This window comes from Amphiura filiformis, chromosome 5, assembly GCF_039555335.1.
Source record: "Amphiura filiformis chromosome 5, Afil_fr2py, whole genome shotgun sequence".
NCBI lineage: Eukaryota > Metazoa > Echinodermata > Ophiuroidea > Amphilepidida > Amphiuridae > Amphiura > Amphiura filiformis.
In genome coordinates, this window is record NC_092632.1 from 1,891,560 (window position 1) to 1,913,590 (window position 22,031).

Here is a 22,031-nt window from a genome sequence, read left to right on the forward strand (position 1 = left end):
AAAGTTTTCATTTCATATCTTGACATTGACAACAAGGTAATTTTGTGTGTCTGCTATTATGCTATAGAAATGTAAAGCAAGTAGTTTCATTCTTCAGTCCATCTTCAGACAACAGTCTTTCATTATATTTCTAGTATTTATTTGTGATAATTATCCAGAAGAATCACAAGTGGACTACTGTCTAGTCTGCAATTCTAATTATTCTATCATTGAAATTGTAGTAAGCTTTTAAATTCACACATAGATCAGGCTTTCGCAAAAAAAGGTTAGAATTGATAGGAGCAAATATCAGTAATCAAACTTTGATTGTTGCAATTTTTGAATGGTAATGGTTATTTGACTGGATATTAGGTGATGAATCTGTGTGTTTGCTTCAATAAGATACTTAATTTATTGATCAATCTGATGAGGGGTGTGGGAAGGATGTTTTATCATACATGTACAATGTACATTGTAATGAATGCCAGGTATCATCGAGTGGGGAGCCTACCAAATTTTACTATGCTCACAGTAGCATAATAATAGTAGCACACAAAGGATCAGTGATGAACTTTGTGAATTTAGGCGACCTTTGTCCCCACCGAAGATCCAGGATCGGTAATCCAACTTGATCCAAGTGTATTTACAGCACCATGTGGGTGCAGATGCCTTTGCTGTTTTGTGAAGATTTGTCAAGGTGATGATACTTACAAGTTGCAGAAATTGTTAAAATATATATCCATCTTACAGATGACATGGATTAACACAGATGATGTATCCAGGAACAGGAAAGCTGGCATGCATTAATGCAAAGGATGCAAAGATTCAACTGATGTGATTCCCTTTGCTCACTACCATTAATTTAATAGTTCAAATTCATCAGAATGCCATGAATCTCGAAAACCCATACATTGCTTGACAGCCTGGAAGATGGTAAATTTCAAGTCGTATGTCCTGATTCATTCACCTGCATTATTTGATGCATTACTCATGTATTAGTGCGTTGTACAGTGCTTGCAGTCATTATTTACCAGGAATAAGCAGCCTTGCATTTTGAAGGATTCAGATGCAAAAGGCAAGATATGTTATGTGCTGCTTTAGTTTTTCATCAATGTTGGTACCGTTTAATATTTGATTGTTTATTTTGTGTATTTTATTATATTGTGCATTCTTGTTTGAAAGTACACCAGCTTTTAATACCACATTTCATATTATTCACTGTATTTTGTACCCTTACTTAATTAGCTATAAGATAGCAAAGTTATCTTACATAAAATAGCTGACAGCAACAAGCTACATGAGACAGCCTTTCATAGGCATATTTTGCATCTGAAGTTCTCTTCATTTGTTCTTGAAGAAAACTCAAATTTATGTGAATCTTTACAGAGATGCACACTGGGCAAAAGCAAGCTCTTTCTTCCTCAACCTCAAAGTCACAGTTCAGAACTTTACCTCATCAGTGCATTTTCATGTGTGCGGAGGGTATCATATCTCATACCCCATAGCATTAATATTTGAATTGAAGACTGCACTGGTGTATAAGTTCTTGAACAGTGTCATCGCTCATCGGCCATGAGAATGTTGCCGGCATGAGTGATGTTCACCTGGAGATATTTGTTGCAATTCTTTTGCCATAGGTGACATCATTGTCACTAAGTCTCTGAGCTCGCTATTGAATTGTATCAATTAATGGTGACAGATACTGATACACCCTAAGCTAGGGATGTTTCAATGCAAGAAAATGTGAAGAAATGCATCAAAGAGGATGTGCTGTGTACTTTGCTGTAAAGAGGATTGTATTTGGTTAGCAGTGATGGGGGATTCATAGTAAATATGCATGGAAATAGTCTTATCTTCAGGCTACAATTTAGTGATATGTGCAGGTTGCTGCAAAAATACTTGGAAGGGTAAAATGCACTTAACATTTTGAATGTGGTTCTTGGATTTTGTAACCTGTATAGCTTGTGTCATTGGAAATAATCTGGATCAGAATGAAAGTGTGTAGATATGCGATGATGACTCAACTTCAATTGCATAGTGTCTCAGGACAATTTTTGTTGCATAAATGCAAACCATGGTGTGGATGTAGTGAAATTTGACTGTGCTGTGCATTTTCCAGTATAGAATCGGCAGGTGCCAAAGGTAAATAAAACCATTCATAGTAAAGTGATTTTATACTGGTCTATCTCTCTATGCCAATAAACCATAAGTCTGTATTATAATTAGTCGCCTCAATGCAAGAGATTCTCATAGCCAATTAACTTACCTACACAGAAAGTTAAAGAATAGCATATTTTGCCAATTGCATCCTTTTTGAATGCACTTGACCTGATCACAAAAGCTTTCTATTTTCAGGTCATCTTGCATGGTTTCCTAGCTCAGTTCACTGGAGCAAGGACTTCAATTATACCAGGGTTGTTTGTTCTTCTCCAGTATGAGTAGATATATTCATAATTATGACCAATGCATATGTTTATGCATTTTGAACATTTTTGTAGGCTCCTCTTGTTGCCCAATTTTACAGTTGCTTATTTCTATAAATGTTTATTTCTAAATATATGTTTTTATGTTTTTGTCATGTTTCTGAACATTCATATGTTTTTACCCAACTTAAATTTTAAACACTGCTATACATTAGGCAAATCAATTGTGCAGCTTTTTCACTCTCAGGTAAGGTAGTCTTTATTCTCTGCAACACTTGCTGTGCAAAAATAACCGCCCACAAAAATATGTGACACAGAGGACTCCAGAGAGTTGTGGGTAGAGTGACCTGGTAACAGACCATATCAACTTGAACTTACCACCACTGCAGTGCATTACATACCTCATGAGGACATCCCCAGGTCATTCTTGGGAAATTTGGGTCATATATATGGACCTGTTTCCAGTATCTGTATGTTATAGTCAAGATTCAGGGTAAGGATGTCGGTCTCTCATGCATGTAGGATCAAAGCATAGACCATGTAGACCAGTTCCAATATCTGTGATGCCTGTCTATGGTCATTTGGTCAAAGAAAGGACTTCAGCAGGGTCAAACCACAGTGGTCAAACCAGCCTAGGTCAAAGTATGGCCAATTGTTAAGTTGTTGCATTGTTTTGTCTGAATAGAAGTCCAGTCTGGTCTGCTATTGCATCACCTGCAAGGCAAAATTCTCATGGGCTGCCACCAATTGTTTTCAAAATTATTTTTTGAAAGGTAAATGTGTCCAAAATGACCCTTCCATTCACATTCATGTGAAAAACAAGCTCATGGATGACTGTATTTTAACAAAAGGAATTTATTAATGTAGGGTCCCTACATTTTTGTCCAATAAGAATTTAGGGCTGTCAATTTGATGAGAATCAGAGAATCAATTCTTGCAACGATTCACCTATAAAACTTACAAGATGAGTTAGTTTGAATCAATTTTGGTTCTTGCAAAGTTCAACAAAATTGCCCCCTGATATTGTGCATAGTGTACCCTTATATTAATGTTGTGTAAATTACCTGAGATTTATTCTAGTCTAACTTGAATCCATTGATTCCATTCCAATATCTTGCCAATCTGATCACCACACTGTGAAATGTGCACATGAATTCATGTGATTTACAAAGTACATAGGAATGAACTTGTGAACTGTGCAGCAACTTGACAAACCAAGAACTATTTTGTTGTCTGTCCTTTATAGGACTGACTGAACTCCATTGAGTGAGTTATGTGTTTGATTGAAATGGACATATAGGCCAGTGCCAAGCTTTTATACCAAGCTACCAATGTGATGTCAATAGTCCAATACCTCTTTTTCAAGCTTTGAATAGGCAGGAAAAAAACTTTGTGTTTTTGTAACACTTGCCAAAGTGCTTTGATATAGAAAGTGCACCAGGGCATCTTCTAACCTGTACTTCTAGGTTTATTGACATTGAATTATATTATTGTATTAATGTCCACATTTTAATTTGAGGTTATCTTATGACAGAAGAAACCTGATACAATTTGATGTTTTTATAATTTTAGAATATAATACGAAATAAGCAGCTTTAATCAAATAAGATAAGATTATTAAATTGCCTGATAATTGGACTATTATTATGAGATGTTTGGACATTGATCTTTATTTCAATGAATTTGTAGCTGATGTTCCTGTGATTGGGTCAGTATCAGTAACACAACTTTTTGAGCTCTTGAACCATTATGTGGTTCTTGCAATCTTTTCTTTGGAAACATTCAATAATCATGAACAAGTGAGAAAAAATGTGTCAAAGGACAGTTCCAAGCAAATCATTCCGCAACACGAAGTTTGCATATGCAAAAGAAATTAGGATGGTTTGGAAAGTTTTTCCTACCTTAATCATTCGCTTACCAAAAATAGCTTCCATTATGCTATTCACTAACATGTTTGGCTGCTGCATAAAAAAGAAATTCATATATGCTAACTTCGCATTGTGGAATGATGCGCTTGGAATTGCCCCAAAATACTATGACCTATTAGCTTAGTGCAATAATAAATTTGTTTTTTCCACATCAGGTTGGAATGGTATCTCCCTGGTAAAAGGATTTACTGCTCATAGCTCAATGGTCTATGAATAGAGCATAATAAATATTTACAAACGTTCTTTTTGATTAATGTGAAAGCCATATGCACACACAGTGAAAGAAATTATATGAGTTCAAAGTCCGCTTCACAACATTGTGACATAAGTTAATTAAATCAACATGGATGCTTTAGAATGGCTTTGATGGTTATAGAATCAGGAAGTGCCAAAAAACGGCTGACGGTATATTTATGCATACCAAATTTTACAAAATCCCAAACCAGAAAAACCAGTTCTCCACATATCATGCATATTTGTAAACACTGAAACATTGTTCAGAATAAATTCTGTCAGAATTTCATTCCCAATAGAACCATTAGCATTAAGCTTGATTTACACTCTCAAATTTTGTAGCACATTGTTTCCATGCTGTATAAAGCCCACACAGGTGAAGTTCATGTGCATGTTGCTAACCCTGTCACATGCCTAGCATTGCTCATGCCTAAAGATCCTGAAGACCTGAAGAAACCATATCAATCAACATAAATGGTTTACTTGTGAGTGAAATTTGTTAGTTTTCACAGTAAAAGGTACATAAGAATACATCATACATGGGAACATGCATTGTGTATGTTTTACAATTGGCGCAATATCAATGTTCATTGGGTCGCAAAATTGTGGAACATCAACATTTAGCATTCCTGGAGCAAAAGGCCTAACCCTAAATGCTGGAGCACTAACACTAACCCAAGTTCTAGGTCCAGGTTCTAGGAGCGCAATGTGTTGACAAAATCTCGAGTTTGAAATGCAAAATAGAGAAATTATAAAGCTGAATATAATAAGCCTTTGGTTCAAGGATATATGTACATGATATAGGCCTACATGTTTACTGATAGATATTAGAACATACATTGTAACTGGGAAGAAAATAACATGCCGAAGAAATTCAACACCAGAGTGACAGTATCTGAAAATAAATAAGCAGCAAAGAATTGCCTTTGCTTGATGGCACTTGTCATCAATTGGGAAATAGTTGAGAGCACTCAAGAGATGTGATGATAGGTTTCAAGCATGATCTGCTAGAAATATAGAAATGAATTGTACATACGTAACAAAATGAGTGTTCCAAGGAGACACTCAATGATCATTATTCTGCTCAATGATGCAGGAAAACATTCCTTGCCAGAAGATACATCAAACCATAGACAGTAGACCTCAAACCTGGTGTGGAATGTCCAGGGTCATAGAGATTTGGGTCAGAAGTGAAGTTAGTCAAGTGCTATTATTATTTTTAAATTTGTAGGACATTAGCTTTAACATGTTTAAAGTTTGATTCAGACTCCATGTGCATCGTAGCACGATGCAATGCTGTGATGCTTTTAAAACTGAAATCTGAGCCAAGTTTTTACGAGCTTGGTGGTGAAAATTCTCATCGCCATGAACAAATATTATTGAGACCGTCTTATTTACAGTCATATTTAGATGCAACGTAATGCTCTGGCTCATTGGATGAAAAGTTTTCAAAATTCTTAGTTTATAAAGTGATACTTAGGGCCCCAGATGTTGGATACTGAATTCACATTGACAGAACAGAGAGGAAGTCCTTACAGCTCAGATTAGGGAGAGGAAACAATTAATAACATCACAACAGCACCCTGGGGAATTATAAACCCAATGGACTTCTAGGAAATCAGCTATCTCTAGCCTGGCGGACAGCCCCCTCTAGAGGAGTTAAATGAAGGAAGTTATGTCAGGCAGAATCATGTAGGTCCTAAAAATATTTAATGTAAATAATAAAACCATTTAGTAATGCACATGATTCCACTCCGTGGGGCGTTCAAGGCGCACATAATGCATTAAAGAAGTATATATCAACCACTTTAATAATAAGGTAATATAACTAATGAAAGGTTGGAAGGATAAGGTGATCCTGGGAACATGAGGTTTATAAGAGCTGCTTTCGGTGGAGTGCCCCTATTTCATTCCTTGTGTACTGAATAATAATAAATAGCATAAATGCGCCATTAACTGTACTGGTTAATTATAGTTGGGTGCTACATATCAAAGTCTGAACTAATTATGATTAGAATTTAGCCATGTATGTAAGCAAGCATTGCAAAGAAACGTGAACTGTGTCTTTTGTTCATTATCAATAAACCGGCTTGATTCCAGTCATAAATGAAATTACAATGTTTGACTGAAAGATTACCAATAGTCAATATTATGAGTCAGATAGCTCACATTGACAGCAACATTGAATATGGACTGTATAATCAATCAATCAATCTATGAAGGAACAACTAAACAACAGGACAAGTTGGGAAACCCTACTCAGGCAGGGTCTGACAAAACTTCATCAAAATGGAAGACAGAATGTAATAGAAAACATCCAAGAAGGAATACCACACAGCTCATGGTTAGCTTGCCTTATTGAAAATATATTGTTGTTTTATCAACATTTTGATGTAGGGCCGGGGCTTAAACTGTAGAGGCTCGTGTGCAGTTTTACATACTGTAAAACAGTTTTTGCATTATCATAAAACTTATTTCCTTTTTTTTTTTTTTTGGCAAATTGAGCCAAAGAAAATATGTTGTTGCTTTATCAAATCAGCACACATTGTAGTAAATCCGATTCATTACAGGGGCATTGTCATCCGTATTGCTCAGGGTAGGTAGGCTACTCCTCCTCTTTCACCTTTTTCCATTCTCTTCCTATTTTTCTTTCTCTTTTTCCTTGTACGTTATGGTGGACAACTTGACAATCTGGAGCTGGATGTGCCGCCAAGTACAAATGATGAGAAGTCATGTCATATAAAACAGTCGTAGATGGGACATGGTGTTGAGATTTTGTCGCACAGTGTAAGAATCATTTTTCATTCTACAGTGGCCAAAAAAGAATGTTTGGTTGCCTTCAGAGACCGACCCAAAAAATTGGAAATCTTGGGGTTTTTTTTGGTTTTTTTTGCCTAATGCTTGCACATTCGTCTACAGAGAAGTAAAATTGATTAGAATCTTTTGATTCTTATTCACACAAATTATGTTACAAAAATCTTTGGGATATGCTAACTTGACTTGATTAAGTTTCACAAGAACAATATTTAATAAGAAGTTGAGACAAAGGTTATGACAATGTCAGATGATTATTTGTTTTTGTTTCACTCTGACATTTGTAAAAGGAAACAAGTTGATTGGCAATTAGATATTGATCCTGTCAATCTTACCAATTAAGTCATCAGATCACTTTTTGATCAAGCAGGAACAATCCTATCCAGTTCATTTAGCCTTTGTATCTCACTATGACCCAGAAATGGCCCCATTTCCTATGGCATGGTTCACTAACTTACATTCAACAGTGCTAACTCAAAAAGTGTACTCATCCTGTTGGGTATGAGTTTTAGTATCCAATTCTTACAGAGGTCATTTTTGAGTGCACAAATACATTGGGGTGAAAGAACAGTGTCCTATGGATGAGTATGTTTGCGATCCTAATGTCTGTGACAAGAGGAAATGAGAAAGGAAAAGGAAGGACTAATTGGACCATGGAGATATTTTGACACATGTTTCACTCCTACTTGAGGACAAATCTTTTATGGCTGGTGCTGATAAGTGATAACAGTAATTAAAAAACATACCAGTTGTGTTTTAAGGAAATTACTTGAAACCATGAAAAGATAGTCACAAATTTAGATTTTCACATTGCTAATATTTTCTGGATGGATGGCACAGGTAATTGGGTCAATAAGAGGTCAGTTATCAGTGTTTTAAGTCATTTCCATGTTCAAGGTAAGGTTGGTAGGGTAATGACTTGTTCCCCAATGAAGCCAAGTTATTAAATGTGTTGAAATATGACAAGATAATTTATGTAGGTAAGTGTTGGCATCTTGAGCTTTTATACATATCCATTGAATTCCATGTACAAGTATATATGCCTCTAAATGAGAGGTGTTTTATTTCGAAGAAAGGTAGACATCCTCCACAAAAACATGATTCAGAGTTTGAGAAACTATATTACTGATATAGGCGCAGGCGGCAGTACAAATATGTATTATTGTAAAACCAAATTATTGTAATGTTTTTGTGGAGGATGGTGTATGCGTTAAATTGCCTCTTTTGTCAAAAACACATCATCCTTGTAGATGGAATTCTATTTCATTATGCACCTGATCTATCTTGGACAGTTTGTCTTTTGTTATAATATATGGACCTATACATTATTGATCTTGATGGACACATAAATTTGTTCATATTACTTATTAGGATTTGATGTCCCAGAATCCACAAACAAACACCATATGAAATGCATCAGACAAGATGACAGTTTGTTGTTAAATCAATTAAAGAAGGGCTCATTAATTCATGAATGTAGGTTTCAGGATATGTTGATCTCTGAATTTGAATGGAGTATAACCTGCCTCTGGACTGGAGTGCAGCACCTTTAAGATGCTATGACTAGAAGGCTGCATTTATATTCAATTCCCTACTAAAGCAAGCAGGTGAATAACATAGCATAGGGAAGCAACATTTCAATTCCTCTGGCTAAACTGTCTATGCTCAATTTCCCTTGCCACTAAGTCATGGAGCATAGCCAAATATTAGGGATGTCAAGTGCAGTATGCCAATCATCAATAGTGACTAACACAGGTAAAATGATAATTCCATTTTCATTTAAACGCATGTGTTGATGACACATAGCAATATTTTATATGAGCTATTCGCATGAGTACCACCCAGAAAACCACATCATTTGACAAGAGCACCTCTGTTGATCTGCACAAAGAGGTAAATGTTATTTTAAATAATATTATCTGTATTATTCTGCTATTCTAGTATTGAAAGGTGAATACACTCAAATGAATTGGAAGCTGTGATGTGCTCATTTTTGTTTTGGGTTCAGACATGAACTAGGATTTATTCTATGATCTCAGTCATCATGGGAGATGCCATGGACACCTGTGTTTATATACCACCATTGAACTTGACACTTGCCTATCTGCCAAGAGGGCAAGAGGGAGGCATAGCTAGTACATGCAGTAGCAGAGCTGTGGAAGTTTAATGGGTGAGCAACTGAGTGTAGACTGTGAGGTCATGACCTTTGGGGTCAATAGATCTGTTGAACCCAATTTGCTATTGTCAACCGTGATGAACCATAGAATGAGGTGAATTGTGTCAAATGGAATGTTGAAGCAAATTCCAAACAGAATTGTACACTTGCCACTGTTTCTGGCATTGTAAAGTTTTGTATCCTAGTGTCACTGTTCAGATTTTGTACATGTAGGTCTGTAGGCTACAATGTGTCAGTCTACTGCTACATGTACAATGTCAAATGTGCTATAAGCTTAGAAATGCAGCAAATTTTAGTCAGAAATAATGGAAATGTTGTCATTTGTAAGGCTGATTTACTAGGTATGGGCATCATACAATGTTGGCCTATATGGTAGTGAGAAGAATAGTTTGAGGCATAGCAAAAGCACCACCAATCATGTAGCAATGTAAAGCCAGTAGGGCCTATATTACTAGCTGAATTGTTGATACAGAGATCTGAGGATTTTCGGCTTAAACTACATGCTTGTTGTTTGTGTTGTGCCCTCACAATTTGTGGGACATTGCGACCGAACCTGTACCTTGGCTTGGCCAGGTTTAGAAGCAAAGCTGGGGTATGGATAGAGGGAAGCAGGAAGGTAGGAATGACATTAATTACTTTGTTGATTCAATTACAGACCTGTTATCCTTGCAGGTCATTGTTTAGCAATTATTATGTAACAAGTTACAACAGGTTCCATTCTAACTATTTCTTTGTCTGATGTGATCACCAGACCAACTCTGTTGACACCCACGATGACCCATTTCACTTGTTATAGTCTATGTGGGTAGTTGAGATCCACCTACATAATAAAGGTATGTGAGAGCTGTTCACTTAAGTTAAGTCTCCCATGGTTTAAACAAAAAGTTTCCAATGGAAAAAAGTTCTCTCTTTGCGAGTATGCGATGAAAGAATATTGCTGAAGGGGAATTGAACTGTAGCAAAATGTTTATGTTCTGTGAGAAGCCAATCTAAGTAGGGTTCATGGCAAAGGTGTATTGGTCCATTGCAACTAACAATTGCTCTTGATCTTTTTGCTGTTTGACATATTCACAGTTTACCAGGTAGGAGGAGACCTACTGCAAAGATGAACAGAATGATTTTTCAATGCGTAAAACTTTCACAACTTTTGTGAGTGACAGCAAATTGGGAGAGTGTCATACCTGCAAATGTTTCTTGTTCCTGTTGTTTTTTAATGAAATTGCGATCGTTCTTACAAAAAATCATTCTTATTTAGGAGTGGTTTCTTCAAAAGATTTGTTCCTCAAAACTATTTGGCTGTTATAGTATCATTTTACCATTTTAAAATGATAAATACCAGGTTTGGCTTTCATTGATTTTATTGTTACTCACTTTCCTAATTACCGTAGTGCCCCTCCCCTAATAAGCACCCCTACTGAAGTTTGTGAGTAACATAAGCACTCCCTTTTCAATGGATTTTTTAACTAAATTCCATTAAATGCCTGAATAAATTTACAGAAACCTTCCACTTTAGGATTAGGTGATAAAACAAACCCCTGTATGGGCGGACGTACGTGCAAGCATTTTAATGTTGAATATGAGATCTGTTGTCATACTTGAAGTAGATAGGCTAGTATGAATGTTAGTACTTGATCATGGTTCTTTGACTTTTTGAATTAAAGAAAAATTCACAAATTACAGTTGCAACCAGTTAGATATTTAATATTTATTGCATTTAAGTCAAAATAAAGTACAGACAGTGTTTACACGATACACCATTTATATTTTTATTTTCTCATAATAGACAATTTTAATGGATGCTGAAATTGATTTGTATACATGTCGTTATTTGTGTCATCGACTGTGGTCTATTCTTACCAATTATTACTTGCATATTGTTGCATTTTACAGTGACAAGACCGTGAGAAAATAAAGCGTATTCAAACAGAAATTTACGCTGACCCTTCTGACTAGTGATAATTCTATTGTCAGAAAGCATTGACTTGACATGCCAGCATGAAAAACATACTGTATTAGCAGACATTGAAGTCGTTTTCAGGGAAGGTTTTACTAACTGTAAGTTCAAAATTGTGCAGGGATGTAAAAATATCAGTTTTTTGGAGTCGTTCACAAATTTATATACCGGTACTTTATCATTGGCCTGATGCTGCTGGATACAGCATTCTACGATGTGTTTACACTTTGTGAATTATTTTAGCACAGACATACTTTACTGCTCACTGCCCATTCATGCAGTTGCATTCGACGCAGATCACTAGTTTTGCCGCTTCTTTACAAGCATGCTTGCCACTCTTAATTTATAAACTATGGCAAGCTTGAAATTGAAATGGACATAAGATTTATCGATGCTGTCTAAAATTAAAGCACTGCACTTTTCAGATTAGCGCGTAAAACCTGTCTACATTAAACGCACGCATTAGAAATGATCGGAATGGGTGTTACTCAGATGCCTACTCAAGTATATGACCAGTTTAGTATTACTGGAGATAAATTGTATAGCTGCATTGCCATGCTAGCTTTGAATCAATACACAGTAATATCAGCTGTAGATTCAAAACATAGGTTTGCCACTTAAGGGGGTACTACACCCATGTGGTAAATTTATGACAATTTTTGCATTTTTCTCAAAAAATAATAACACAGTGGTAACAAAGGTTATGTATATTATTGGGGCAAGGAATCCAATTACTTCACTGAAATTTCAGTGACTCAAGACAAGCGGTTCAGTATATATGATAGGAAACGAGGTACATCCTAGCGGTACCTTATTTCTTATCAAACCGCTTGCCTTGGGTCACTGAAATTCCAGTGTAGTAATTGGATTCCTTGTCCCTACAATATACATAACTTTTGTTACCACTGTGTTATTAGTTTTTGAGAAAAATGCAAAAATAGACACAAATTTATCGAGGGGTGTAGTACCCCCTTAATGCATTCACATTTATTTATTCATATATCAAAGAAGAGAGCTAGTTTATTTGCATTGTGCATCCTGAGTGTATGGAGAAGACTGGTTATCTGTTTTGTTTATTCAGGTCAGGAGAAGTATTCAGTGATGTACATAATTATCAGCAGTGACCTCAAAATCATTTTCTAGAAAAATATCATTGCATTGCAGGAAAGGGTAGGATGGTTATATTAGCCTATTTCAGGCATGAAAATTTTCCTATGTGCCCAAGCTGCTGTCTTTTTATTTATTTTTAGCCCATTTTGGAGCATTTTTGCCAAATTTTATGTGGTTTTTCTTGCTTCAAGAAGTTTCCTGCTTTTTTGTATCACGGAAATGTATTCTCGTGCCTGGTAAACCTCATTTGGACTAATTCTGGGGAAAAAAAAGAAGAATAAAAAAAGGCAAGTGTTAAATATTGCAGTGCCAATAAACACAATCTCATGACTCCCATTTTATTTATTTATTTATTTAAAAAGTGAAAGATATTATTGCATGCTATGGGCGGCAGAGTAGATTGACAACCTACAGACTGTGTAAGCAATATAATATAATTAATAACCTTCAAAATCAAATTGATGACCAGGCTGATGACTAATCTGTACTTTTCATCAAAACATGCACATACAGCCAAGGATTTCGTTACGCCATTCCAGAAACGAATTTCATTGTAAACGTTCTACCGCAGTTGTGAACACAAAAGATGAATAATTCTCACCTTTTCTCTCTCTCCAACACTTTCACCTCGGCATTGTACCTTAGAAAAGACAGTGTATTGGGATTGCTATGTGAGCAAACAAGGTGTGAATTTCAACAAGGTCCAACCTAAGCTCACCTAGGTGAAAATAACTGGTGTTCGTTTCTTTTATTATACCAACGGTGTTCTGTGACACCACTGTTAGTCTTCAATAACAAAACTAGTGTTGGATTGAAAAGTGAGAACAAGTTCTTGCTAGGTTACGGTACACTTGGAAATTGAAGTGTGAAGTTTTATGGACAATTGTTTCCTGATTGTAAAATCACTTTGCTCTACCTGTGTCAGATAATAAACAGACTAATAACTAATTGGTGTTGGACAGCGATTCGGATCATGTCACTGTAAGATTTACACTTGTCCTAGCCTGCACTTGGTACTGCTTGTATGTTGTTTATGAGTACAAGGATTACAAAATACCCCAAAGGCGATATATTGATAGTGATTGAATTGAAATCATACCTGTGTTCTGAGCACTAATTGGTCTTGCTTGTTTGTTATGTATAAATGCATAGTCTTTAATATGAGATTGACTGAGCCACCAGCGCACTAATGATTTGTGTTCACTGAATGGAATCCGCGCTCTGCATGTTAATGTCAACCGCAAAAGGTCAGTTACCACTTGGTGTTAATGGGAGCTTGCACCCTGTAACGGATTAGCCTGTTATAGGGAATCTGCAACGTGAGGTGTATAAAGGGTGGGTTTGGGTGTACAATTGAATGTATGAATGTTGAATAAGATTGTACTTTAGCTCTGACAGTACATATAGATGACTGCTGCCATAATGTTTTTCACCTGTGAGGAAGTAACAGGCTTGGGTGTACTTTCCCCCACCCGCCTATAATTTGTTACTCACTGTAAGGTGTCATCCTGCACTTTACTGATCTATCTGTGAGTTTGAACTCGTTAACAAGGGGTTTTACTGGAGAATGTGGACTCGGCCATGTTTGTATATCATTCATGGTTGGGGACGAAGTGTAAAACAAAACAAACCAGCTCAGGATTGATAAGCTAAATTGCCATGTTGATGATGTCTTTGACAAACTTGTCTTTGTTTTCAGCTTGTTTGTGCTTGTTTCCTTGTGTACTTGTTGATGAAAATAAGTGTCATATGTACTGATACAGTTTCTATCGAACCTAAATTCATTTTGGAAACCTCAGTATGATAGGTTATATGCAACAGAATCCTTTAATAATAATATGTCATGTATCTGTTTATATGGCAATTTTAACTAATGGTGATCTGTTTGTGTTTTTCTATCTTTCAGGTTGAATGCAATGCTATGACACAAGTGACACGTGATCGGATCCACCTTGTGAAATGTATGACACCTTGCAGACAACATGAAAACCTAGCAACCTGTGAAATCAGCATGTAACATTCTTCTGCAGACATTTTGTGTGAGAACTCTGACAATGGATTACTCCTAAGAACTCATGATATTGCTCATATGGAAAGACTAGCTAGGACATGTTGAAATGTGATTTATAAAGTATTGAAGATCTATTAGCAGATAATTCTGGTTCTAGTTTCCCAGACACCAGCAGTGTCAAAATGTAGCTCACAAAGGATTGTGGATATTTTCCTTTTACCATGCAGCTGAATTCTTTGCTATCATGGAGTGAACTTGGAATATATAAAACAAAATTCTTCCAGTGAAAATTATTATTGCATAATATTGAGATATGCTAGACAAGAGATAGTAGAGCAGACCTGGATTTGCGGTGTAGCCCTGTATTTGTGCAGAGGAAGCCAAACTGAGGCCGGAACAAAAGTAGAATTGAGACAGGAAGGAGGTGACATTTGCATTTCCTGAACTCTAGGTTTGGTTGGTTGGTGTATATGTGTGTACAAGCATAGTATGGCCACACAAGGAAGGAAGGCCTATATACAACACACAACTCCGTCATCATCTCATCTATTAGAGAATGCGCGCCAGAGTGCTGCGCAGATGGCAGAGTATTATCACACCCAAGTGGTACAGAACGGACACACATCGCCTAACGGGGAGGTTTATTATAGACAAAGATTGAACTCACATGGAAATGAGAGTAGAACACATCAACAGGGTAATGCTATTACTAAGCAACAACATATAGGTGCTTTGCCGGACGGAGTCATTGATCAGAGTGGATATAGGGGATCACATCGTAGTCACACAGTAGGAAATACAGACATGAATGAGCTGCCATCAGGGCAGTATCGTGCCACCCCTGTTAATTTGGAATATACAGAGGATCAGTATCCAGATAGGGGAGAATACGAAAGGCCTACTGAGGCTAAACCAATAACACATGAATCAAGATCTAGTACTGCTACCAAAGTGTCACTTAAAACTCGTGATCAGGCAAGTAGATATTGGAACGAAGACATGCCTGAGGACAGGAGAACCAGGAGTGGCAGCACGCCACATAGAAGGCATAATACGAGTCCTGACCATCATTATTTTATGCCAGCTGTAGATCTTGGCAAGAGTGGCAATAGAAAACCAGTGGCACTCACCACTGATAATTTGAAGTATTTTGAAAGAGGTGGAGATAAAAATATGCGTAGAAGCAATAGTAATTCAACTTTGAATGAAGTGATTGCATACAACGAGAGAACTCGCGGTACTCTTGATCAGCATCGTAACTATGGTAGCACATCATCTATTGATGTACATAGTGTGGGTGGGGAGAGCTTTTTTCAGATGCTGCAGGATTTCAGTGCTGAAACTGATCAACGAAGCCCAGCCCCACCCCAGTTTAACAAACTTCTGCAAGGAAAAGTGCCTTTATCCAAAGCTGCAAGTGCCACACCAAAACCTAAAGCTGAAGAGCCATCACAGAGGGAAGAACCTCAAAAACGTGACAGTACTATGTCCAACCAGGACTCTGATGATGGATTTGGGAGTCCCAGATTGCAACGCAAAAATCGCAGTAAACGTGAAAAGAAGAATCGATCGAAATCAAACCCTCAAGAATCTGGGTTCTTGAGGCGGCTGAGTAAAAAACAAAAGAGTGAACCTAGATCCAGGAGTCTTACCATGGACGATGATCAGTTAGCATTACGAATGGAAGAAAGAACTCGTAAACGTGCCATGCAACATTTTGATGTGCAAAGTATGGGATTTGATATCGAGGATGTTGTTAAAAATAAGGATTCTCTTGAGCGGAAGAGGAATACTGCTACAGGTGCTTCAGCTGCATCCAGAGTCAATTCTAATACACCAGAGGTGAGTGCAATTGATTGTGATCTGTATTACAAATGTTTGGTACGTAACATTTTCCAATATTTATTGATGGGATTCAAGTAAATTCAAGTCCTAATTGTTCAGAGTTTCGGGTACGCGATGGGAATCATCGAGTGCTTAGAAAAGGCGAAGTCCCGACCTTGTACATGTTCGACTCTCATGATGACCAATGGGTCAACTGTCTTGTATCATGATTGTTTATCACGTCTGCATTCACGCTTGATACATCGCACATAATTAGGAAATTGGGTGTCCCAGATTACTTTGCCACCTTCCGAATGTAACATTAGGTTCACACAAAATATGAACCAGAATTGGTTGCTCAAGGACATTTCATCACACAACATAAAGGCCAGTATAATAAATATAGTCCGCAATTTTCAATACATCATTCTGTTAATGTTGCATTTTGGGTTTAATTTTACTACAGTGTTTTGCTGTTGCAAGACATTTGACAATAATACCAGCCTTCATGCCAACATAGTTTATAGTGGATTAAATCTTGCTTTTTCAGGTGATCACTCTTTTAATATAATTATTGAGAAGTGATGCGTACATGTACTAATCTTTTTGATACAGCTTGTATACATGTATAAAATTAGGAGAATCACATTTAATTCATTGGAAGAAAGAAATCTGAACGTAAATTTCAGCTTGCAAACAATTTTGTATATATATTGAGTGGTTTCCTTTGAAAAAGTTCCATGTGTATATTCGCCAAATAAATTCCATAAATGAATATAGAAAACTATTTGAAAATAGGAAATTTATATCTCAAACAGGTTGACGGTATGCATGGTATCCAATCCTACATGAATCATATCGTACCTGTGATAATATCAAATTGAGTATGCAGTATTTATTCCAATCATGGTTCATAAGCAGCTATGCAATTATTATGACGGTTTGACCATAGCCCATATCTATGGTTTGATTCATTTCACAGTCAGCACCAGCTTGGAGTAAATGACCGTAATTGCAACAAAAAGGTTAGACTCAGTACACGGTCGATCTTACCGCTTCCGATGTTGATTAAGATACTTCTTGCATCGATCCCGAGATGCGGAAAACCAATAGTCATTTTGTCCCACATAAATGAATAAATAACAAAACCCCCGATCCCCGGTGGACTCACCCAAAAGGTGACGCCACACCATATGATAAATCCTTATCCTCCTTGGTCTCCGACTGACACAGACGCGTGCCTATCGATTGTTCATAGCACTGTGTATCAATTTCTCGACCTAAGGCGAGATATACGGTTGTAGTTTCACACCTTAGGTAAAACCAAACCGGTATTGTTCGGCTGAGGATAGTTTTGACGGCATTTTCTGACAGAAAAAGAAAACAAAAAACGATCCAAAACTTAGCTACATATCGTGCCTCCGTTTGTATACGGGACACACGAGCAATTCAAAATGGCCGCTCGTTGACGCCATTCATTTTGTTTCCCACGTAAAACAACCATTGCAGCCTGTAAGTTACAATAGATGTTTGTACATACACATTGTATTTCATGTACGGTAGGTTATTGTTGCTATGTTAGGGTGATTACTCTATCGTTATGTCTTCATTACCGTCCAATAAAGACGAAAGTTAATCAGATATTCATACGGTGGGGATTGGTAGGGACCCGCCTGACATTTTAGTAATAAAGTTAGCCAGTCCTTACTTTACCACTAACGTTAGCGACCAGCCTCCGTGCTCAGGTTTGCTTACTGGGCTTGAGTCGCGTGTTGGGGGGTAGTGCCCCCCTCCCTTTCTCCTCGCTTCGCTCGGCCCTGTCGGGCTTGCCCTTCCCTGGTGACGGAGCGGGACCCACACCCGCTCTGTTTCACCCACAGGGAGTGCTCACGATCTTCTAGATGTCTTTCTTTTGCTTAGGACTCTCCGAGTTCCAGCTTGACGATTGGGATAGGCTCCGCCATCGCCATAAGACGAAGAAGAAATCTACCAAGGGCACTGGTAAGGTCGACACGGTGGATTCTGCTGTGACAGCCCCTATGGGTCATGGCAGGTCTGCTTAAGGGGCTCCGGTCCCGGACAAGCAGGCGGTTCCTTCGGGACTGCTAAGCGCCCAAAGGCTCAGCAGCCAGCGAAAAGCACTGACTATACGCCGGAGCAAAGTAGCAGGCAGCAGAGCGGTAACCACCAGCGAAAACCCTAGCGGGTTTTGCAGCAGGAGGATACCAGTCGATACGGTAGATTCTGCTGTGACAGCCCCTATGGGTCATGGCAGGTCTGCTTAAGGGGCTCCGGTCCCCGGACAAGCAGGCGGTTCCTTCGGGACTGCTAAGAAGGCCCAAAGGCTCAGCAGCCAGCGAAAGCACTGACTATACGCCGGAGCAAAGTAGCAGGCAGCAGAGCGGTAACCACCAGCTTAAAAACCCTAGCGGGTTTTGTAGCAGGAGGATACCAGTCCTCTAGCGAAAATCCTCACGGGTTTTTAGCAGGAGGACACCCGCCTGTTGCAGGCATATCTACGGGCTCAAACAGCCACAGTAGTAGCCAGCGACGGGCAGCATGCAAGGGTACCCGGGCTTGCCTGGGTTGAACCCTAGCATGCATGGGTTCAGCAGAGACGATACCGCTGCTAACGCTGTGGGTGTAGTCTTAGCAGAACCAACTGGGGTTGTCACACGGCAGCGTTCCATGGCGGGACCGCCGAGTGATACCCTGGGCCCTAGAATAGCTGCTGGCTGTCCACAGGGACTGGCTGGCGATTATTCAGGGGTTGGGCTCGCAGTCTCTCACGGGACAGCGACCCAGGTGCATTCGGTGGCAGCTACAAAGACGAGCCACGGCTTGACTTCAGTGGTAGCCGCTATGCACCCGCCCATAGCTGCCGTGAGTGGTCCGCCACACACAGCGACCTTGGGCGAAGCTCTAGAGGGTACAGTAAGTAGCTTGAACAGCCTAGCTGATCAACAACCCACTTATGTCCTCGAGAGCCAGCGGAGCGTGGGTGATCCATTACCGTCAATGGGTCAATTACCCTCTCTTGATCGATCACTGTCAAATCAACAGGGCATAGCTCCATTGATTGACGCTGCCTATTCAGGTGGCGAGGTGATTGATCGGGGTATGCACGCTCAGCTACCCGTGGTACTAGGCAAGCTCCCTCTAGCCAAGGGACAGCCGGTAGAAGGGTACCCATACACACGGCTTGATCCCCTTGCGGGGAACGCAGTGAGGCATGGGTACAGTGGTACACAGCCGGAGCCCGCACGGGCACCTACGCTGGAACCACGCATACAGCGGTACACAACCGGGAACCCTCACGGGTACCCATGCTAGTACCGCGCCGGTACCACGCCAGCACACAGCTTGATCCCCCAAACAGGGAACGTAGTGTGGCGAGGGTACAGCGGTCCACAGTTGGGAACCCTCACGGGTACCCACGCTGATACCGCACCGGTACCGCAGCACCGCTTTAGTCGCCACAGTCTCTGTGGCAACAAGGGGAGGCGGTGCTGGTACTGCAGTACCATGGGGTTACCCTGGTGGCGGATCCTTTCAGGGTCAGCTGCCGGCTGGGTATGCCCCGTGGTACCCGCCGCAGGGTGTTTCTTCCACGGCCAGCACCGTGGCAAGTGTCGCCAGCGATGGTCACGCAGTACCAACATCAGCTGTTGACCAGGCCAGCCGGCATGGGGCTAACCCAGATCTTGACCGGGGTAGGCCCCCTGCGGCTAGCGCTAGGACGACGGCTGCGAGAGCATGCGGACCCAGTGGTGCCATGGCGGATACCTCAGGGTCTTGCGGAGTACTCCTCTTCTGCTGGCAGGTAGTCGGCGAGCCACACAGTGGTTATGCCTTCTTACCCGCTTTCAGATGCCCGTCCTCAGTTACCGTCATCATCGGAGCATGATACGGATACTGTGGGCGAGGGAAAGGAGTCGGAAGCTGAGTCCGTAGTGACATCACTACAATCTCCTTCCCCGCTGCCCCGCGAGGGGAGCAACAGCACTGATCTTCCTCCGGACACCCCTAAGGGGAGTCCATGGAGGAGGACCAGGGATCCTTTCAGTAGGATGCTCAGCTGCTGCTTCCTCACAGGGGACGCCTGCACTCTCATTCCCGGCAAACCTCACGGGTAGATATCGAGGGCTGTCGAGCTCAGTAGAGCTATGACGCGCTGCTTGCACGCTTCCTCTGCGATGTAACGCTGGAGGACCACGGGACCTACCTGAGGGGATCCGAGAGGGACCCAGATGTCGCCAAGCGTATCACGCCAGACAACATCTGAGCTCTTCCCTTGAGGTGAGCCTATTAGCGGTGCTAACAGCTAGCCTCAACGAGAGCTCCATGGGCCTAGCCCATAGGGTGTCCACTCAGCGGGGAGGGGCCTGCCACTCCAATCGCTCAACGCGATGGAAAGGCAGGGTCCTTTTTCTCTTTGGATGCTTCTGCGCCACGGTGGAGGACCGTGCAAAGAAGCTACCAACGGGAGCACTCTGAAGAGGTCGGAAACTGCCCTTACCATGGGTAGGAGCTCCGACTTCAGCAGGCCGTGCACCACCAACAGTACCCGAGCCCACTACCTCTGCAGCACCCATTTCTGGGAGGCGCAAGGGTAGCACAGGAACAGCTGGCAAGCCCCGAAGAAGAGCAAGCGCCCTTCCAAGGGAAGCTAGGCAGAGCATTCCTGGGGGCTCAGCGGTTTTTCCACAGGGGATCTCCCAGTGGATCGACCGCTATATGGCTTTCACCCAGAGGTGGGAAACCATCTCTTTGAGCGCCTGGGTATGGTCAGTGGTGAGTGGGGGTTACAGACTGGCAACCCAGTCTCCCCACATCTGCCTGCACATTTCAGAGGTCCACAGTAGTGCCGCCAGACGGCCCCCAGCGCCGGGCACTACTGACAGGGATCACACAGCTTCTCACGAAGCGGGCGATTGTCCCGGTCTACCCCCCCCCCCGTTCTACGGGTGATCTTGGAGCCATTGGCTCCAAGGAAGACGGCGACGGAGCCCCATCCGAACCGTAGGCTGTTGAACACGCTCTTCAGGCCCAAGAGGTTCAGAATGGGGACTCTCGCCCGGTGCTAGCCTGCCCCATCAGGGGCATGGGAACAGCATCGCTAGATCTCTCGGACGCCTATCTGCATATGCCAATCGCCTCTCAAGATCGGAGGCATCTGCGCTTCTAGGTACAGGATCAAAATTACCAGTTTTGATACCGCCATCCGCCTGTCCATCTCTCCCAGGGTGTTTAACACTCTTGGTCAGAGCGGTGGCAGCGCATCTGAAGCACAGGGGTGTCAACATCAGTTGCTACCTGGACGTTTGGCTCATATACGGACGCACTCCACTGAAGACTACGGGTCTCATGGGGTTGATAGTCCGTAGGGTGCGGGACCCTGGATTTTTGATCAGCTCAAAAAGTCCAGCGTGGTCCCGACGCAGACACCACTATTTGTAGGGGCCCAGATCACCCTCACGGAGGGGTTCGCGGTGCTCTCACCCGAGCGGGTGATTTTAACATGGTGCGGTGTGCCTGACTCTTGGCCGAGTCTCGGCAAAACCCGCTGTGGCATGGA

The 22,031-nt window shown here is 40.7% G+C and overlaps 1 protein-coding gene and 1 long non-coding RNA gene across 4 annotated transcripts in view; both read left to right on the forward strand.

Annotated features, from left to right (window-relative positions):
- The window catches only part of LOC140152461 (uncharacterized), a 31,600-nt gene extending 16,970 nt beyond the window's left edge, over positions 1-14,630 (forward strand). The window contains exon 3 of the long non-coding RNA XR_011859023.1: positions 14,525-14,630. This is a non-coding gene — a long non-coding RNA (uncharacterized lncRNA). The remainder of the gene's footprint in view (positions 1-14,524) is intronic.
- Positions 14,631-14,632: 2 nt separating this feature from the next.
- Positions 14,633-22,031, forward strand: part of LOC140152459 (uncharacterized) — a 92,958-nt gene continuing 85,559 nt past the window's right edge. For all 3 annotated transcript variants that reach the window (XM_072174776.1, XM_072174777.1, XM_072174778.1), the window contains exon 1: positions 14,633-16,471. In XM_072174776.1, the coding sequence (XP_072030877.1) occupies positions 15,119-16,471 (1,353 nt within the window). In that variant the 5' untranslated portion in view covers positions 14,633-15,118. The remainder of the gene's footprint in view (positions 16,472-22,031) is intronic.